General features: G+C 39.1%; 1 protein-coding gene across 1 annotated transcript in view; it reads right to left on the minus strand.

Annotated features, from left to right (window-relative positions):
* Positions 1-8128, minus strand: part of LOC142414251 (von Willebrand factor D and EGF domain-containing protein-like) — a 185121-nt gene extending 176993 nt beyond the window's left edge. The window contains exon 1 of the mRNA XM_075511234.1: positions 8032-8128. Coding sequence (XP_075367349.1) covers positions 8032-8128 — 97 coding nt within the window. The remainder of the gene's footprint in view (positions 1-8031) is intronic.
* Positions 8129-20473: the final 12345 nt, after the last annotated feature.

Genomic DNA, 20473 nt, shown 5'->3' on the forward strand with positions numbered 1-20473 from the left:
AACGTTTCAGTTTTATATTCAATTTAGCTGCATTGAAAGCAACATAAGTATTAATATATGTTAAGGTTGTCAACGACATACCTTATCCCTGTGTGCTGACCAGCGGCAAGGTTTTAGATCTGAGAAGCTCACCAAAGGGTCTTTCAGAAAGCCTGTGCTTCACTACCAGGGAAGGATTTCTCAGCGAACCTGATTAAAAGAAGCCAGAACAAAGTTGTCTGCTTCAAGGGTCTTAAAAAAATATAATCCAATACTACCACAAAACCCAGACTTGGGAAGACAGCTTGTTTTCCAGCTAATCATTGTATATACAAGTACTATTTAGTGTCTCTGCCGCCAGCCTTTCTGAGTGGTAAAGAAGCTCCTTCTAGCACAGTTTTTTGACCTTGCGAGTGCTTCTGTGCTGGGGTCCTTGGGAGCTGTGCGGGGCTGACCAGGCACGGCTCGCCAGGTCCCCTCGCATCCCGCCGGCGCTTAATGAGGATGCTTGCTATTCTCGGGAGGCAAGCCGCAAGCTCAGACCTAAGACAGAAGATGAAGTTGTTTTGAAACAGCAGATGAATAATATTGTCAGGAGTGTGTTAATGAGAGAAAATGTCTGTACACCCATGCAAGGAGTATAGGTAATAGCAAACAGAACAAGAAATGTTAGTGGCTAACAGACATTATGAAGCAGCTTGAATAACTGTGGGTGATTTTCATTGTAAAATACCAGTTATTGGGAAAACATGAAAAGGAAGAAGAAGTGAAGGAGTGGGGGTGGGTAGTAGATTTATGATTTATGTCAAAGCTATTTGTATTGCAAGGCAGCAATCATGTCAAGAGGAGAAAATAGTTGTAAAATTCCTCTGGGAGCTGTATAGCTTGTGCAGGGATCATAGTCTGCAACTTGAATCCAGCTATCCTGAAGTACATCAGTATCTTTAAGGCTAATGCCCTCACACAAGCACACGCTAGGGACAGGGATTAAGTCGAACTTCAGCTCTCCACATCCAAGCCCGAGTGCTTCCACTTGGCTGTAGTCTTTGACTATGATATCTTAAGGAAATGTCAAACCTTTTCCCCTGTGAGGTGTGTTGCAGCGGGCAGGGTTGCACTGGTGCTGTGCTGGGAGGCACAAGGGAGTCCTACCTGCTGCTGTTTCAGCAGATGCTGACCCGCCGGGCAGGGCAGGTCGTGTCCCTGCATAGGTACCCCCACGCCGGGACTGGGGGATGAACAAAATGCATCTTTGCTCCAGACCAGAAATGCTACAAGCTACTTCCGCTTTCCCAGTGTTAACTGTACACAGTGGTTTATTAGGGATTTCCTTTACAGATCAATTGAAATAACTAGTCCAGGCAAAGGACTGAAAATTATTTGGAACTGGAGGATTCCTATTTTCAACAATTATGAGTGAGACTTTAAAAGGATGTTATAGGAGAAAAGGAGCCCAAATGCTTCAGGAATGTTATAGGGTGTGGGTGGCTGAGTCCCTCTGGCACTTACAAGACTTTCTGTTGGAGCAAAAATCAAGTTCTGGGGTGATTATGGGCTAGCTAAGGGAGAAGGATAACTCTTTTACCTTCATTTTTATTCTGCTTTATATACATTCAGAAAATGAAATGTCCACCTATTTTAGCACTTGAAGAATGAGTTGCATGTACATTGTCGTAAGAAATAGCCTCCTCTTCATTTTCCCTGTGTTTCTTGCAAAAGAGAAACAAGGAATTAATTAAATTTCACCCTGTTTATGTCCTTGTTGCTAACTCTAGTCCTAACATCTAATAAAAGAGCAGAGCAAATGGCTCTGTGAATTTTTATATATTTTTTTTCTCTAGCCCATTAAGAAAAGAACAGAGCTGATGATAAGGTAGCCTGAGTGAATCAAAGTGTTATTGAGGGAGGTTGGGTCACAGTCAACTAATTTTATAGCATACCCATAGTTAATTATAAAGCAAATAATTGGAGGAAAGAAAGCAAATAATTGGAGGAAAGGGACAAAGACGACTATTAAAAATAATCTCTGAAGATGTTTGTGAATCTGCCTGTTCTGGTAGCTGGATCAGATCAACAAATAACATATCTGACTAATGCAGTGAGGTCTAATAATGCTAATTCTAAAGAAATTTTTAATTATTAAGTTATGAATAACAAAACATTAGCTTAGATATTAAATAAACTAGTGACTGAGTTTTACCTCCCTTTGCTCTTCACAGAGGTCTGTAGAAAATCAATGAGAGAAAATTCCATGAAAAGTTTGCATGACAGTCAAACATCAGGAAAATACAGTTTTAAACAGAGCTGACGCAAGCAGGAGCTGACACAATCCAGGCTCCATTCTGTAAAGGAATGGTCTTAGTTCAGATCCCAAGTCATTCTCCACATTCACCATTAAACTCATTATAGAGCTATTGATTCAGGAACTTCCAAGAACCCTCTCATCTCTGGGTCATCTTCTAGATTTTTTCCATAGACTTTTGCCTTCTGAAAGTTAGTGAACACAGGTTAAATGCAACTTGATCAGCCTTTTAAAAATTGAAGAGAAAGTAAGACTGTGAGTCTGGAACGGGAAATGTTATGCCTTTCCTTATTAGCAGGAGGAGGAAAAGTTGGGGTATCCACCGGTTCATGGAAAGTGCAAGAGCTACTGAGCTGATAAGGCATTAGCAAGATACTACATGAGGGATCATTTACTGAAACTGTCAACAACACACAAAGCTGTCAAGGGACAGTTGAGTTATAAAATGCTCCGGCTACCACGGGAGATGCATTACATTATTGTGGTATGCAGAGAAATTGCTATCCAGCTCGTGGAAGCTGCTTTGTGAACAAAATAGGGGAATAAGATAAACTCGCTCTCGATCGATGAATTAATATAAAACCAGCAAAAGGAGCAGAGCAGACTACTACAATCCCTCAACTATATTAGGCAATCAATTTTTTTCCTTCCAATATGTAGAATATTCCCTTGTGGCTCCCCCTGGATGCCATGCAGCGTGAACACAGCAATCAAAGTAATAGACGTCAGAATAATCAAAATAATATGTGTCAGAAAGAAGAAAATGAGTACATACATTCATTAAGTAAATCTCCTAAGAGCTTAACACACAAAATTCTTTCCAGAAAAGCTGTACAAACAATTGCATGCACTAACACATGGTTTTACTGGTGTTTCAAAGTCAGATGAAAAATATTCTTCAAACTAATCCACTTTTTTCAGATTTCACCATAAATAATCTCTACTTAGGGCAAAACACATAGTGTAGCTGTCACAATGAAATTAATAAAGGTCGTAACTGAAGGTAAAATACACCACTTTGAAGAAAACTGAAAAATCATTAAACAAGCAGTGTACGCTGCCCACCAAGCGTTAAAGACAATATCCATTTTTGTAGTGGATTGGGCATCAGCTATGTCCAACACTAAACCTCCACCTGTGAAGTGACAAGAGAGGTGCTTCATCCAGGAAGAAAGTAGTCAAAAACTCAGAACAAACCCATGAATATCCAAGGCAACAAACTGGTAGACAAAATCGGACAAATTGGTAATCTGGCTGCCTTGAGAACATTTCCCAGCAAACTGTTCAAAGGGATACAGCACAAGCCCAGTTAAAAATAAACAGAATGGTACTTCTCACAATATTCTCAGCCTTTTGAAGTAGCAAGCCTAGGTCACAAAAAAAAATTGGAGGAAATATATTGGAATGAAAGAGCCATTTCCAAAGCCAGAAATGTTTTATTAGGCTACAGAAGTGGTCTAGGGAAAAGTAGGAAAAAACAGAAAAGAAATTCTGTCTCTAATGAAGTTAGTGCAGGAATGACTTTTCCTTCTTTTCTTCAACTATATTTGTATGATATCATAGATGTAGCATTTTTGAAGTGAATGGATCCTTTCCTGATTAAAATCAAAGGGGATTTGGGGGAAATTTCAGGTATTGGTCATCTAAAATATGTTAAGTAGTCTAAAACCTACCAACAATACTTTGTGTCCCCTTAAGTTTGTGTGTGTAGCCATTTGACTTCAGAGTTTACAAGGAAGATGGAGAAAGGTTTAGCATTTTTATTACACTCCTATTTACTATATTGGCTTTCAGTTATGAGTTGTGCTGCAGTTAACAGGGCTGAGTTGCGACTCATAAGGCCTCGGTACAGAGCTCAGCTCCACCGAAGGATTTTCTTCATGACCTTGAGCCACTTCACGTCTCCATCCCATTTGTAAAATAGAATGATGATGCTTCCTCTCCCCAGCAATTTGTCTTGTCAATTTGGGAACAAACACTGATTTGTCTTGACTACTTGCAGCTCCTATCGATTGCAAAGGAAGTTAGATGTATACAATACTTCTTTGGATTTGGCATTTGGAGACAAAATAACTTTGAGGAACTGGACCATTAAAGCAAACATTTTGGCCATGGATGTCCTATACTGTTATGAACAGTGTCTAATAAAATGATCCTCAATTTTAGTACAGCACAGAGTCATTGAATGCTGTTAAGGAGTTTAAACAGCATACATATTTGACAGTTCAATGGGAAATAGGCAAATTATGGAGAGATGCAGTAGAAAGAGAGCCCTCTCACACCAAACGTATTTTGTAAGCATGTGTAACTTTGAAAACAACTATTAATTTTCATCAGAAGATTGGAAGGCAAATGCGTGAGCTAAAAATTATTTCCCTACCAAATTTCAGAGTCCTAAAATCCAGTAGTGACATACTGATGCTGCTCAGGAGTCACAAACACATTCATTATAAGGTGAAAGAGGTTCCCTCACCCCCAGACTGTAACAACAGCTGCCCAATTTTGCCTTCCTTATGAAAGAACTATTCCTGCAGTAAGGATAACCCTGTTGTCTTTCAGATAAAAAGGAGAGGAACGAAAAAGTTATCAGCAAACAGAAATCATTGTACAACCCCTGCTACCAGCTTTGCTTTGATGGCACATAATCAGGTAAGATCAGATTTCACTCTTCAAACAATACAAACTGGATTAATTCCAGACAATGAGGCCAATGGGGTCACTTGATGTTGACAAAAACTTAAATAAGAGGGACATAAAATATTAACCTGTAAACAGCTTTTGATAATTAAAAATAATATGGGGAGAGAAACATGCAGTAAAGGTTGTTCCTCTCCCTTTGGGAGTTGTTGCTGCTTATTTGCCATGGCCAGGGAGTCTAGCTTTTACTTCTGTAGGAAAGCATTCAGCAGGGTATTTTTTGTTTGCATAGTGCTATAAATGTCTGTTGTGCTTTCCACAGAGCAAAGACACAGAGCCAGAACAGTCCCAGTGAAATTTCTGAAGTCACAGGAATGTCCCTGACCAAACCCACTCGTGGCCTGAGAGCTTCATCCCTGCAAGCTCTTTCCAGGCCAGATACCCTGGGGCTTCCCTGGGGGTGTTTGCACCCCTCCTGGGCTCAGGGACCCAGAGGGTGGCAGGAGCCCTGGAGCTCCAGGGGGTTGCTGAGGACCTGGGTGGCATCTTTGAGGTCTGACCAAGGGATGGGAGGGTTTGTCATCTGCAGTAGGTACATGAAGCAAGTGGGAAAGCTCCTGAATAGTTTGAATTATTCCTTTTGAAATACTCATGGGAAAACGTTTTCTCAGCTCCGGTAGATTTTTTGCTTAAAGCATGGAAAGTCCATGGCACTCAGATTTTACAGCAGAACCTCACAAGTGAGATCCTGGGTTGCTTGTGGGTAGTACACAAAGCAGATCACATACTCTGACTTTCACTTCATTCTTCTAGTGAAAGCAAGACCAGGGTTTATAAAATTGTGAGACATACTGAATAATTTTTGCCATGTTAGACTATCCTCATTTACTTTCTTAAATCAAATTAGATCATTCGGATCATTTGAGAATGCACCATCTTTTTCAGCTGGCTGTACGCACCTAGCTTTCCCCCGACACCGTCCTCTCTCTTCTCTTTCTTCACCTCAGGATATGCTCGAATTTTTTCTTATGTGTTTCAGTGTTGAGGAAAATCCACAGCAGTGAACTTGCAAATAATTAGTTGTATCTAATTTTACTATATATGTACACCAGTGGATTTAGTGAGCTTCGAGGAAGGCTGGCGCCTTTGCAGGAAGCTCATATCCCAATTAAAAACTTTTTCAATTGTACGTTATGAAAAGGCTCCAGAGGGGATGGGGAGCAGTTCCATGTCGATGGTGGTATTAGAAGCAACTATTTATTTTAAGAGAAATACTTTTGTCTCAAATACCTCTATAAAAAATCTATTGTCTTTTCCTTTTGATTGACTTATTTACAGAATTTCATCTGAGAAAAGTCTGACAAGATCTGTGTTGTGTCCGAACTCCCACATCTATGATTCACTGAGTTGCTTTTGTCCCTGACACTTTACTTAATCTTCTACCAGAGAGCAGCTATGGACATTATTGGTAACCTTTTCATGTTTCTCAGTTACAGGAAATGATGTAAAAACCCCAAATAATGAGAATATCCTCCACCACTGGAGCTTCGTTCCCTAAAATAAGGCTGCAGAAGATGATAAAGTTCTTCCTTGGTCTTTAAAGGACTTTTTCATCTTCTCTTTCATAACGAGACATCTGCAAAAAGCTGTTTGGTCAGACATTCCTTATTCACAGTTAAATTCTTATGGGATTAGTAGGTTTGTTATACTCAGAGTAAAAAAGTAAACAGCATATGGCTCTGTTAATATCCTTATAATGTCACAACACAATCTGTCAGAATGTAAACTTTTTTGAGCAGTTTCATTTACTTCAAGTTCACACTATGAAAAAAAGAACCAACAAGTCTTATGAATCCTTCAGCATCACTAAAAGCCAGCAAGCTATTTCTTAATTCTTGTTTTGTGTTCCCAGTTTAATAAGTATGCCTATACATATTACCTTCAGTAACAAAAATACGGTGGAAAATACAGTTACTTAGTTACTAGGAGTTAAAAGGTCATTTCCCCTTGATGAAAAGCTTGTTCTATCAGGTAAGTAACTGCTACACTCCATAAAACTGGCAACCCTTCAAAAGGTTTCAGAAATTAAAGGCATTGTTTGAAGATAAAGGCGATAAGGTCATTTGCCTTGTGTTTAGTCCTGCAAACCTTTCTGGGTGACCCTTTGATATTCAAATGAAGAGTGCTTCAAATTGTTTTATCTTCATAGAGCTAATGAGTGCTGGCTGACAATCACTCTTAAGACTAGTTGAAACTCCACTGGAATTAAATTTTGTAAAATATTGCAATGCATTTCCATTAAGGGGAGAGTGCCTCCACAGAGTTGGCCAGAGCTGTATCCATAATCACTCACAGCACTACGCTCTGGTCCTCCTGCTTTTCTCAGGTTTTTTTATTAACTCTGTTTTTACTAGTTGAATAATGTCTAATATGATTTTCAATGTATTCCTGCAGTAGATTAATAAAACTGTATAAACAAGTTGCATATGTAAAATCTATGTCCTCTTCGAACTCTATGCTAGAGTGAAACAAGCCTTACATTTAATGTGTACAGTAGTAGAAAAATTACTCATGAACTTTTTATTGCCAGAGACTGTATAGCTGTGTGTTATTATATGTGTAATTAACTAATCTATAATGTTGCTCTGATATATGGTGTATATACTTCTTTCCTTAGAGGAATAGATTCTTATTTTAAAGCTTTTTCTTCTTTTATGGCTCATTTCATATATTCCATTTATGGGAAAATGTTATGAATATTCTTTAAATCACTTTATTTTTTTCTAGTAGGAAGTAAGAATCTTCACAGGCTTGTAATTTCTTTATTTAAAAAAAAAAAAAAAGAAAAAAAAAAGAAAGTGGAAGTCCTCTAATGGACAATAAACATTGTGTGCTGTAAGCATGCTTGATTATCACTTTGACCTTCTTCATTACCTTAGAAGTTGTTTATTTTAACCTTACTTCCATTCTATTTTGGAGACTCTAATAATAGCGCTCTATCACTCTAACCCACATTCAAAAGTAAATGTAAACAAGATCATCTCAGTTTAAAATACACATGAACTCTATCCCCCAAATGACTATCAAATAATTAAAAAGTACAAAATCCTTACCTAACGGAGCTGACTCAGTGCTAATGGCCAACAAGGGAATCCAACAGAGGTAGGCAACAAGTTGGAGATGCTGATGGAAAGGAAAGGGCTGCTGCATATTGTCCAAGATAGGTTTTATCCATGCATCTGCAGTTGCTTAGAAGTTAACTTTTGAAGTACTAAACTTTGCAGGAAAAGCCATCAGCCTGCCTGCCTGTTTCCTTTTTTTTTTTTTTTTTTTTTCCTTTCTTTCGTTCTTTTCAATCCACTCTCTTGGAAAGGGCTTAATGTGTCATTAATCCCAGAATTTCCAAGAGGGAAGCCCTCCAGCTATACACAAACTACACCCACCCACCCACCCACCCACCCACAAACAGATCAGCGCAGAGCATGTGTCCCTGCAGCTGCCCTGGTTGCAGCTGCTCTGATTTCCACACCCCGAAACGCACCGCACACACACGGGGGGTGAGAACAGCGTGTACCGTCGGTGTCGTGCTAGGAGGTGAGCCTGGAGAAATCAGGGTTGTAAACCAAACGTGCCTGCTCGCGAGGATTTTAAAGCAGACAACACTAACTTCAGATTAATGCACTCATAGCTGACGCCGTGTTTGTATGAGAGGGGTTTAAAAAATGCTAAAGTATAAGCTTGCAAATAGTTTGGTTTTTGCTTCAGATTGCTGGAAGTTATATTTATGCAAAATAGGTACGGAAGTGGTCTGTGGAGTGCAAAAAGCAGTCCTGAAGGTTTGTGTCTTGGGTCGATGTATCATTGTTTGGTATTTTAGAGAACAGCCCTTTGCTGCTGAAATAAAGTGCAGAAGCATTTTCTCTGCCAACCCGTCCTAAAAAATGAGACGTATGTTTCAGAAGGTCGGCTCCCCAGCAATAATAACAGAAATAGAAAACAGAAGCAAACAGCAGTGAAAGAATTGAATCACTCATGTTGCTCAGTCATATTTTTCTGAAGTTTTGTCTCATATCAAAGTGCCCTGTTGCTACCGCATGGGTCTTTTGTGCTACTTCTAGCTGGTGCGAACAGTGTTTATTTTATGACAACGCATACTGCCAGCTTAATGCGCACTATGAAGAATTTGCTATGAAATCACATGCTATACTCTGCTGATATTCATGGCATTTTATTGAGAAAATATTGTATCCTCACCCAATGTTCAGTGTTTTCCATACCTGCCAGCACTTCTTTTCTTTGACATGTCAAGTTTGATTATTTTGTGTCTGCTTGTTTAAGTGAGGATATTGTGAATTATCTGGTAACAGAGTAACACACAAGTCTGTAAACATTCCATGCAAATCACTGTGAGGAGCATTTCATCTGAAAGCATCGACAAAGCCATTAAAAATATTTTGCAGTACAGCCGAGGAGTTTCAAATGTTGTTCATTTAGCTTAACTACATCTCTTGAGGAGTTTTACCACAGGATTCCTTGAAGGAAATATAGGTTATTTAAGAAGAAACTTCTGAAACTTTTTTCTTAATTTTAATTTTGGATTTTGATGTTGCAAAATCGCTGCTTTTAAGAGTCCCATTGGATTGGCTATCTCATAGACATCATTTGTAGCCCTTTGGGAGTCTTTGGGAGTCTTTCCATTGATTTTACTGACCTTTAGATTATATTCCTTCAAGCTCATTAAGACTCCAAGCCCAATATTTCTCTTTTTTTTTTTTTCCTAAGAGATCCCCATCCATTTCTTGAGTACAAATGTATGAGAAATGACAAAATTCCAGTTTATTTTAAACAGGACACAATTTCTACCTTTGCATGGCCTTCTCAGTTAATGCTTGAATTTATTTGTGGCAGTTTCTACGTACTGATGGGGGCCCAATCTTCTTTGACTCTAAGTTTTGGCCTAAAAGGCATAGCTCTAATGTTTAACTTTTAACATGAAAAAGACTGAGACCTGTTATGGGTTGAGAGTTATCCCTGCCAAAATATTGGCAACCAAAAACAATTTACAAAAAAGCAATAGAGCTTTCCGCAAACAATCCAGCCTTTTTTGGTCTTTTGGATACAGAAAGCAAAAGTAACCAGGCAAAAAGCGTAAGTGGAAGGCATTCAGGACCTCCTACAACAGGAGAAAAGGAATAGTTTTGTAGACTTGTTTATCCTCTTGCCTGTTGCCTCTCTAAGCAGGTTTTAATCAAAGGGAGCCTTTGAAGGTGGTTACTCCTGGTAAAGATGAAATGAAGCTTCCCATTGTCTCAGCCAAGGAGTTTCTCTGGGCTGGATATGGCTCCCTTCAATTCAGGAGGACAACCAGCTCCAGGTCAGACAATGAGGTGTAAATATTCCCCATTCCCCGTTCTCCCAGACCAAGACAAGACCTTACAGAAGTCAGAAAAATAGTGAACGACACCTCCCTTCCCCCAAACATCAATCTAAAAAATCATGGGAAACTAAAACCATGGAGAACCTGCATAAAACCATTGCAAAATACTCTCACAGTCTCCACACCATTAACCCCACTAAGAGAAGAAACTGAAACTTCCCAGAAAGCTGGTGTTGTCAAGTGTGGGTAGTGAAGACTTAAAACAATTATCTTCACCGTCTGTACAAAAAGATGACACAACACTGAAGGCCTGACACCAGTCCTCGTATTAAATTAATTTTCAATGGTAGGGGTGGATATGGGGAGTTAAAACAAGCCAAAAGTCACAGCTGGAAGCTGGCAGCAGCATTTCAGACTTGGCCAAAAATTGTTTGATGGATACGCATGTTAGGTATTCAGATGTCTTCACTTTATAAGAAAGAGACAGTGTTTGCCTGAAACATCCACTCAGCAAGTTGGTGCTGTGATGGTGGGGAAGGGCCGGAGGAGCTGTGCTGACTCGGGGTGGAGAGGACTGGGCAGCCCATGAAGAGGTAGCAGAGATAGGAGGAAGGCTGCGGGAAGAGTATTAAGGACAACAATTTTTGCCTTTTTCTTGAGATGCAGAACCAAACCTCAGGATAGAACTGAATGATAACGTGATGATAAAAATGCAAATACCTTGAAGGCCTCCAAAGACATGACTTTTTGACACTTTATTCAAAGTATGAAATGCTCAGGCTCCTGAGTCAGTATAGGAGCTTTAAGAGCTGCGTGCAGAAGTCCTGGGCCATAGTGAAGTTTTAAGGGATGAATCCCATCACTCAGGTGTCTTCTGAAGGCCACGTGGAAGTGTCCGTCTACCTGGATCCCCTAGGAAGGAGAAGAGAGAGTAATACCATGTACCTCTTCTCAAAAATTGAGTGCGGCTAGCACTTTTCTTTTGCACTTGAGCCAGCAGACAGTTGTACAGTCCTTTTAAGCACTGACACACTCATTAGAAACTGATCTAAAAATGTCCCCTGGGGTGGCTTTCTAAGCATAGAAGAGATTTGTTATTCACAGGTGACAAAGAGAGCATGTATGTACATGCTGTACACATGCTTTCCTAGTAGGACAGAGTCCTTCATAGGGTCTTCACACAGTCTTCATTAAACAGTATAAATTTTTTTACAAGTCTGAATTTACACATTTATGCCTGCCAAAACCCTCCTCTGTGCATTTTTGTTTGCTTGATTTATCGGATTGAAAATACTTGCCAAGTCCAGTGACAAGGAATAAACTCACTGTGCTCCCAGGACAATCTCTTCTCTGTTGATACGGGCTACCTGTGGCCACTGACTCTTGCAATCCTTTCTGCAGCTTGCGAGCAAGTGGAAAGGTTGGCATAATGGATTTTAACTGAGGGCCAGCAGTCTCCAGGAAGCACCTCCCCACCCCCCCCCCCCGCCAAGATTTTCCCAAAAGCATGAAAAGGGGTTCAGGCCTGGGATTCTCTCTCTCTGATGTTGGCTTCTATTTCTTTTAGTCGTCTCTGTCCATATATTTTAGGGAAATGCCAAGCACACTTGTAACCAAGGTACAGTACTCACGCACCTCGTTAGCCCAAGCAGCTACTCTTTATCTCACCACTCTTATTTCAAGACTGCACAGGTGAGTGACATTAAATGGAAAGAACTTCATCTCAGCTTACGCCTGATTTGGGGAAATAAACAGAGGTCACACAGTGATTAGAGCTTGTGTTTTCCTCTGTTTTGTGTTCTAGTGTACACAACACAGCATTTCTAGTTCTTCAGAAAATAATACGAGAAGTAGTACATGTAATTTACAGGACCAAGCTCTTCATTTAAGTGAGGACTAGTTGTGATTTTTAGGGTAATAATTCATTATACAAAAGCATATCCCCCTTTGAACAGCTCTGGGAGTATAGAGAGTGATTTGTACATCCGATCATTTGGTGTGTTTATCTTTCAGCTTCTAATTTCCTTGTGGGAGAACTCCGATGGCTTTCAGTGCATCACTCCTCATTAGCCAGTGGGCCCGACTATGGGAGTTCAAACTCTAAAGCAGAGATAAAATGAAGAAACCTATTCGTTATCTCCAGGTTTTTAAGGGTATACAGAGCATGAGTGCTGGGGCTCGGAGACAGCATAAGTGAACCCATTAGAGGAATTAAATCAGTTCCTTCTAACTACGCTGCCCCTTGGCATGGATCAAAGTTGGATGTGATCCCTGACCTGACATGGTGCACCCACAGCTCTGGGTGTGCAGGGGGATGAACCTCTGCTTTTCTCTCTTCTCTGTTTTGCCTCCCGTGTTGCCCCAACCATCTGAACTTTAGCTGGGCACAGCGTGCCCTTATTAAATTTGCAGTGTGCACCATCAGCGCCCTTCTCAGGTGGACACCTCTGCCAGGGCACGTGAGCTATACGTGAGCCAAGCACCCTGTGAACTCGTGTGTGCTAGCACATGGTCATGACCGAGGCATGCATTCTTCATGAGTTCCTTACTTTACTGGAAAACACCAAATTAAGACACTAAACTGTCTGTGCCCTAAGACATTTCTAAGAGAACGGTTGTTGTTGCTCAGCATCTCAAAACCAAAACCGACTTTTCTATGTGAAGAGATTGACAATTAGCAAATACTAATAAAAAGAGGACACCCATGTTCAAACTGTGCATATTGGAACTGGCTGGGGATTTCCCATCAGAATCCATTTTCAGAAAAGTATATGATTTCCACAAAATCAGTAGGAAGGAGATAAATTTTTTAGAATTCTTTTTTGTTCTTAGATCAGCTCAGTATTTCTTTCATTTTTTGTGAGCTGCTCTGGCACCTGAATGGGTCATGGTCCTGTCTTCCACAAGGAACTACTTCAGCTTCTGCGAACATCATTCATTGTGCAACTTAGGTGAAATGGATTACTTGATTAAAAAAACCCCTGCATTTTGATTGTTGTTCTGCAAAATTCATATTAATACATATGGAAGTATCACAATACTCTCATGGAGTGGAAATTCTCAAAACACTCTTACATTGGTGGATTAGTCCAATAACACAGGATATAGTAGGGAAAAGGAATTGGACCTTTTCTGAAAATCTTCTTTGCCTGTTCTCCCTAAGTCTTGAGTTATCTTGACTGGACAGTAAAAAGAAAGAGTAAGAAAAATGGCCACTCATAGCCTTGATTATGGACAGATAACACCAATACAAAAATCACTATTACTCAGAAAAATCGCAGACTGAATTTTCTCATTGAGTGAACTTTCCATTTAGGAAACAGTTTCCTTTGAAATGACAGCAGAAAGGCATTTCACAGAGTTTTTCATCAGTATTAGCAGTGGAAAGGCATGAAGCGGAAAGGTGTTGCTCCTACCTTGAACCATTTCATTCAGCCGTTTTCTGGAACTGTTCTTTTTGAAGAAATCAAAATCTTACAGGGCAACCAGTGCAGTGCCAATCCCCCCCAGATCTTCCAGCCAGGAGTAATAATGAGAATCAGAGCAGAACCACCAGGTTTAATAACAAAAGGTGGGAATTTGGCTTGGGTTAAAAACAGCATAAAACCGGCAGTAAAACTGACTGACCATATAGATAGCATCTCTTCTTTCATCCTTCTTTTCCATCTTGGCCGTTACAATTTGATCTTGTAAGAGAGTCTATGTAAGCAGATGTTGTGTTCAAAGAAAGCTCGATTACTACAAGTGGCCTTGGCAGGGCTCCTCTCGAGTGGGCCCGATGGTTGCTTCTACCTCTTCAACACAGATGCTGCCACTTCAAGGCTTTCAGACTGCTGAAAGAGTAAGGGATGCTAGGAGTAAATAAAAAACAATCATAGCTGTATGAAAAATACGATATAAATGGTATCAAAATGTAAAATATGGCTAACTAGTGGATGAATGAAAATAAGTGGCAGAGAAATGGGAGTATTACAGCATAGATAACTCCCATAATTTGATTCAATTGCCTTTATACATTCATTAAAGAAAGAAAAATATTGCAAATATTATTTCTTTTCAGAGATGATCGATTAATCTAAGTATTAATGGGGATATTCATCACTATCGGATTAACTCTAAAGATTAGCTTTAAGAGACAGGCATCCCAGCAGATTTAATAAGGGCCGTTAGATTCCTCCATAGGATGCTCCCCATAGTATATAGTTTTAGCATCTCTGAGAAATCCCCTGGAGAAACCTCCCTGCATCACTGTAGAGGAAACCACGGCATATCAGCCTACTTTTAAAAGTCCCCCTCTTCTTCCTGCCATCAGTATCATACACAAATAGGAAATGAGTTTTAACAATTTTGTTAAAACATTTGCAATGGACCAAAGAAGAAGTTTATTTCAAGCTCCCAGTAACATATGTTTCACTCTATAACCTTATCACAGAGTAGGTTGCTTTGGAAAAGACAGAGATTTATTCTGAAACATTTTTCTTTCATCTCTTTATAGTCCTGTTGATGATTTTAAATGTTTGTGCTATTGGTACTTACATACAGTAAATGATAAATGATATATTACGACAACAACTCCATGAAGCTGAATTGCTTTTTTAGTGAATTTAGTGAATTTACTGCCTTGAAAGGTAACAGATTGATAGTACTAGTGAATTAAATCCTCTCTTTATCCCTAGAACAAGTATAATATGGACATTGCAAATATTTTCCAGACCTATAAATCAGCTATGGCACCTCAACTATCATCTACAGGGACCTGCTGCTCCCTGCTTTTCTCTTTTTTCCTTTTTGCTTTTTTCCTAGAACTTCTTCCTCTAGGGATTTTACAGAACACATCAATTTCAAAAACAAAAGGGCGGTGGGACATCTCATGAGCTTCTCTTTTCTGTATTAAACAATAATTATCAACTTTTTGTATTAGAAAAGGTATGTGGCAAATATCACGTGTTGGTGGGTAGTGGTGCCTTGGAAGGTGGAACAGGAGCTGCTGAAATACAGGTCATAAACAGTGTACTTCCAGCCATGGATGGGAGACTCTCCCTCACCTTTCACAGAAACTGTTTTTTCCAAAATCTCGGCTTTTTTACTGCTAATGTTGTCATAAACCTCTAAATGGCCACCAGCTTTAGCCCACCTTGAAAATAACTGAAACTAGAGAAATGTTGGAAATACAGGGCTGGATTCTCTCAGCTATATTTACTCCATTGCTCTCAGTGGAGTTACTCTGATTTAGACACATCATCCCACAGGAAAAGCAAGTTTCCAACAGGGCTCAGAAAGACCTCACGGGCGCTAAGGGCCAATTTATAGCCAGCCCAATAATTTATTTTCACAAGGCTTCCTCTGTTCAGTATTCTCACCCAGACATTTTGCAAATTCCAGATTGTCATCTTTTGAGACAGGTAAAAATCAATTCATTACTGAATTTTTCTGAAGAAAATTGTGTGGAGGGAAAAGCAGGTGTTAAATAAAAACAGAGGCACTCTAAACACATTATTTCAGCTCTTATAAATAACAGTTGTCTCATAAATTCATCTCTTGTGAAGAGATCTCATCTAATTTGCCTACCTTTGAAAACCTAGTAATATAAAATAAATAGAATAATATTTATTGTTATAGACCAGTAACATTTTAGAGGGAACGAAGGTTCTAGAATAGGTTTTATTTTGTGCAGGTTTTTTTCTCTAAGGTAAGCATTCATTCCAAATACCACATAAATTGGAATCACAACTCTACTTTGCAAACCTCTTTGGCTTTCTAGGCAGTAGATAATGGGCTGCTCTTAAATAGCGGTGTTGCTGTCTCACACTATACATAGACCTCTCGCAGGCTAGTTTTTTAATGCTTCCTTTCTTTTGGCCCAACTTTTCTGCTGTCATCCATTTCAACAAGCATGGACATTTTTATTACTTCATTTTGGATTAGCTGTTCTTAGCCACTTTTTTAAGGGACACTTCACCTTGAGTACAACACCTCTTGGCTTCTAATATTCATAAAATTCAGATCTTGCCTACAGTCTGTTATTCCCATTGTTTCCTCCTACAGTTGCTTTTTTATCCTTTCAGTTTTACTGGCAACACAAGACTTGCTATTAACCACCCAACAATTCCTCAGCCACTGCTTCTGAAGGTTCATGAAAACAGTACAAATGCAGCCGAGAAAATATTTCATTTTCCAGTTTTATTTTTACCTTGGCTCAAACTGATGCAATGCAGGTGCTTGAAGTTAGTAGTCTATCACAACAAATCTCATAAAAGCATTATGGTACCTTTTTATATAAAACCAAGAAAAACATTTTTGCTTTATTAGGCACTTTAATCACATTTACCTGTTTGGATTTTAGAGCATCAATGTCACGTGATAGGTTTTACAGAGCTGACTGCCTATTAATTGAATACTCTAATTCAGCCTCCAATTCTACCTTTTAATGGTTGAAAGCCCATTAAAGCAGCTATTTCTCTAACAGCTGTGTAGAAAAGCTGACGTTTGGTGTTGTTGCATCCTGACTGATTCTTCTCCTCATCCTCTAGCTGAGCAGTCTGATGGGGTGCCCAGGCCCCGTTGGTTCGAGTTCGGTGCTAGAGCAGTGCAAAGCACTTTTTCAGAAGTATGAAAATAAGACAGGCTTGCTCTGTGTACATTATCCACAATATATCACTCCTCTAACTGTTTCCTGTTAGCACATAACATTAGTCTAATAGTATTTATTAGCCTAAAATAAATAGGCTAATAGGTCTGCACATCTCTTTTCAGCATTCAAAATTATCAAAATTTGGGCCAAACCCTTTGCCTACCCAGCTGGGCAGACTGGATGAAGCTAAATAAGTTCTCAGAAAATTGCACAGGAGGGGGGAAAGCTTTTTTTCCCCAGCATGCACGGAGCTTTATAAAACTCTGGACCAAGTTGAAGCAGACTGGGTTACAGGACACTTTTCCTCTTCAGCTATAAAAAAGAAGCAGGCGTTTGCACCTGCCAAATTTGCTTTTGACTTCCATGCTGTGAACCTGTAATCACTGCAGGTAATGGCGTCTCGCTGAAGAGTTAACTCAATAAGTAGCATTAGGGGACATGGAGCTTATGATTCATTTTGTTACAGCATTTTGTTATACACTTAGTAGGACTGACTAAATATCAATGGCTAAATTATGACTAAACACCACTGGCTAAGGTATCAAGGTAGCTGATTTTATAACTCTATCTAAATGTGCTTTGCTCTTTTGTAGGCTCTCTAATTTATTACAAATTGTCCATTTTTTTAATTATTCTAGAATATGTCAACTTACATCGTTGCTTGGCCTAAAGTCAAATCTAACAAATGTTTTGTTAAATAATTGGTCTAAGACTAGAGAACAAAGTCATTCATCATCAAGTCACAGGTTTTGTTTTGTTTCCAATAAATTGTTTCAGTGCAATTTCCTTTGGTAATAAATCTTAAATCTATGATATTCAATAGCATTACACCACACTGAATTTACTATATGTGTTTAAATGCAGGCTAAATACCTATATGAAAACCAAGAGCTTACAAAGCCCTTTTACAGCATTTTTGAGTGTATAATGGACATAAAATATTTAAGACATAAGCCAGCTACTGTTCAGCTGAAGAAGAAACTTCTGTTATTCTCCAAGTGCTCATTATCAAGTTTGCTGAACTTTCCTCAGAAGCAGCTGGTGCTGAGCAGTGCTCGACAAGATGAACAACGGTCTGGCTTGTCGCATTGCAAATAAGTCTCTCAAGTTCGGAGTGGATCACAGAACAGAAATTGGTTGTTTCATGGTGCAGGAACCGTTGCATTAGCCATATTTTCAGCCTTTGGATAAAAAACACATTACTCCTCCCAAGTAAGGATCCTGGCCCTAGAGAGCCATGCACTAGGTGCTGGGGATGAACAAATGGGGAATAAGGCACATCGGTGATCCAAAGAAAACTCAACAGCCATTTCGGGAAAGCAAGGTCCATTTTGTAGCATGACTTGATAAATCTAAGAACCTAATTCATCTTATACTACCCCTCTCTAGTTTTTTTTATTTATTTAAATTGTTTGGACGGTGAATTGATTAGTAAAGGATTCGGTTTCACAAGCTCACAGAGACATGAGAGTCCAAGTGGTTCAATAAATAGAAAAATAAATGGAAATATCTTTGGATACGTTATGGCTTTCTCTAGGTCTTAAGATCTAAGTAAGCCAAAACAGTAAAAACATTAGGGTTAGGGTCAAATTTTGCCTATTTTTTGTTGAAATTATTGAGAATTTTCCTGATTATATAAGATTTTCAGATGAAATATGAAGACCATTTTATCAGAAATTTCTTTGTGACTGTCTTGCCAAAACTGAGACAGGTTTAGCTGGAAAAAACTTGGGATTTTGTCCTAAAATAGCAGTATGGATCCATGTTCTGTTGCCCTAAATCCCACTAGCAGTGCTACCAGGACGTGCTAAAGCAGAGGTACGACTCCAGACAAATACATGACTGTCAGCTCCATGGATGAGTGTACAGACAGTTTCGAGTCTTTCGTGAGATTTGGTATTATTTTGTAAGGTGAAGACAAGATACACATGGTATCTGATACATTAGCACAAGATCCAACAGCACATCAAGGGCAGTGAGTAAAAGCATTGGCCGCTCAAAAAGACTTGTCAGGACTTTCTGGAATACCTGCAGCGTTTCAGCAATGCTTCGAAATTGCAAATGTCATTTTGTGATAGACTGCAAATAATTAAAAATGGCTAAATATACTGCTTGTAAATGGGCTTGTTGAAAACTTTGATCACAGACAGAAAGGAATTCTTTTAAAAACCTACTGTTAACAGTAGGTAAAAAGTTAATGAGAAACATGTAAATAATTAATTCTTCCTCTAGAGCCAGAAGAGATTTGTTGTTGCTGCTAATGGACTCACAGTATAGGTTGTATTGTCTTTTCTGAAGTAAGCACTGAATTACTTGATCTCCATACAAAAGAAAATAATTTATGGCACCAATAACTTTATTAGTGTTTGTATTCCCAACAAAGAATATTTTCCTAGGTTAACTAAAGCAACTTGCCTTGATGATATATACAGGATGGCAGAGCTAAATTGACACTTCAAAATAAACAGCACACTTCAAAAAAAACTATTGAAGGGAAATAGGCAAAAAAACTCTGGCACTGGTATGTGCAAGAAAGCAATTGCAAAGCACACAGAACTATTTAAGACGATCCAATTGTAATACCGCATTAAAATATGGCTCCTTCCTCCACATGATGTTCTTTGAAGCAGCATCCTCAGGAGAAGCAATACCCTTCCTTTACTTACACATACAGAGTGTGCAGCGTCATCACAGCTTGAAGCTAATGCAGGTCAAAAATACCTACAGGGTCCCAGGTGTTCAGACGTGGTCATTTCACAACTGAACCGAAAATACACTCTCCCTACATTATTCGATAAATATTTTGGCAATATTACAATAATCTCTCGTTTGACATTATGATATTAAGTAATGTGATTACTCTCAGTTCTCCTATTGAAAATAATTCCTACATAGTTCTGCTGAACTTATAAATGTCATGCAAGCTGGCTGGGTACATTGTCTGCATAGTATTAAAAACTGTGCTGAGGCAGATACATCTCAGGGACAATAGAGATACCTCAGCATAAACCAGTGGATAGCTTGGAGATAGGTAACAGGTTTAAAAAAAACACGTTAAAAATTGTCTTCCAAGTTCTTTCTGTATGAGATAGACAATCAACTCCTCGTACAGCTTCATTCATGTGTGACAGACACCGATAATGTTTAATCATAATAAATGCACAGGATCTACTGTTGCTTCTGCTACTGACAGAGAAAATGCACCTTGGCTATCTGATGCTATTAATTTTCATTTATATGTAAATTTAAGTGAAAAAATATATTAGAAGGAAGGATATTTTTTTTCTGAGAGGGAAAGTAGGTTTCTGAGGCTAAGGTTTTACCACCGTTCAGCTGTAAAAATATACATTAATATTAAGCAATCTAATCTAATAGCCACCCAGAAAAAAACCTTAAATATCCCCAGTGAGTCTTTTCAGCTGTGGTTGCACTGATGGTTATAGGAGAAAGCCCTGGCAAGGCCCCCAGCAGGGATGCTGCAGCCATACCTGTGCCCACACTGCTATAGGACCTGGCCTAAGCTTGTACCTATCCTCAGCCTCGCATT

Source organism: Mycteria americana, chromosome 9 (genome assembly GCF_035582795.1).
Source record: "Mycteria americana isolate JAX WOST 10 ecotype Jacksonville Zoo and Gardens chromosome 9, USCA_MyAme_1.0, whole genome shotgun sequence".
NCBI lineage: Eukaryota > Metazoa > Chordata > Aves > Ciconiiformes > Ciconiidae > Mycteria > Mycteria americana.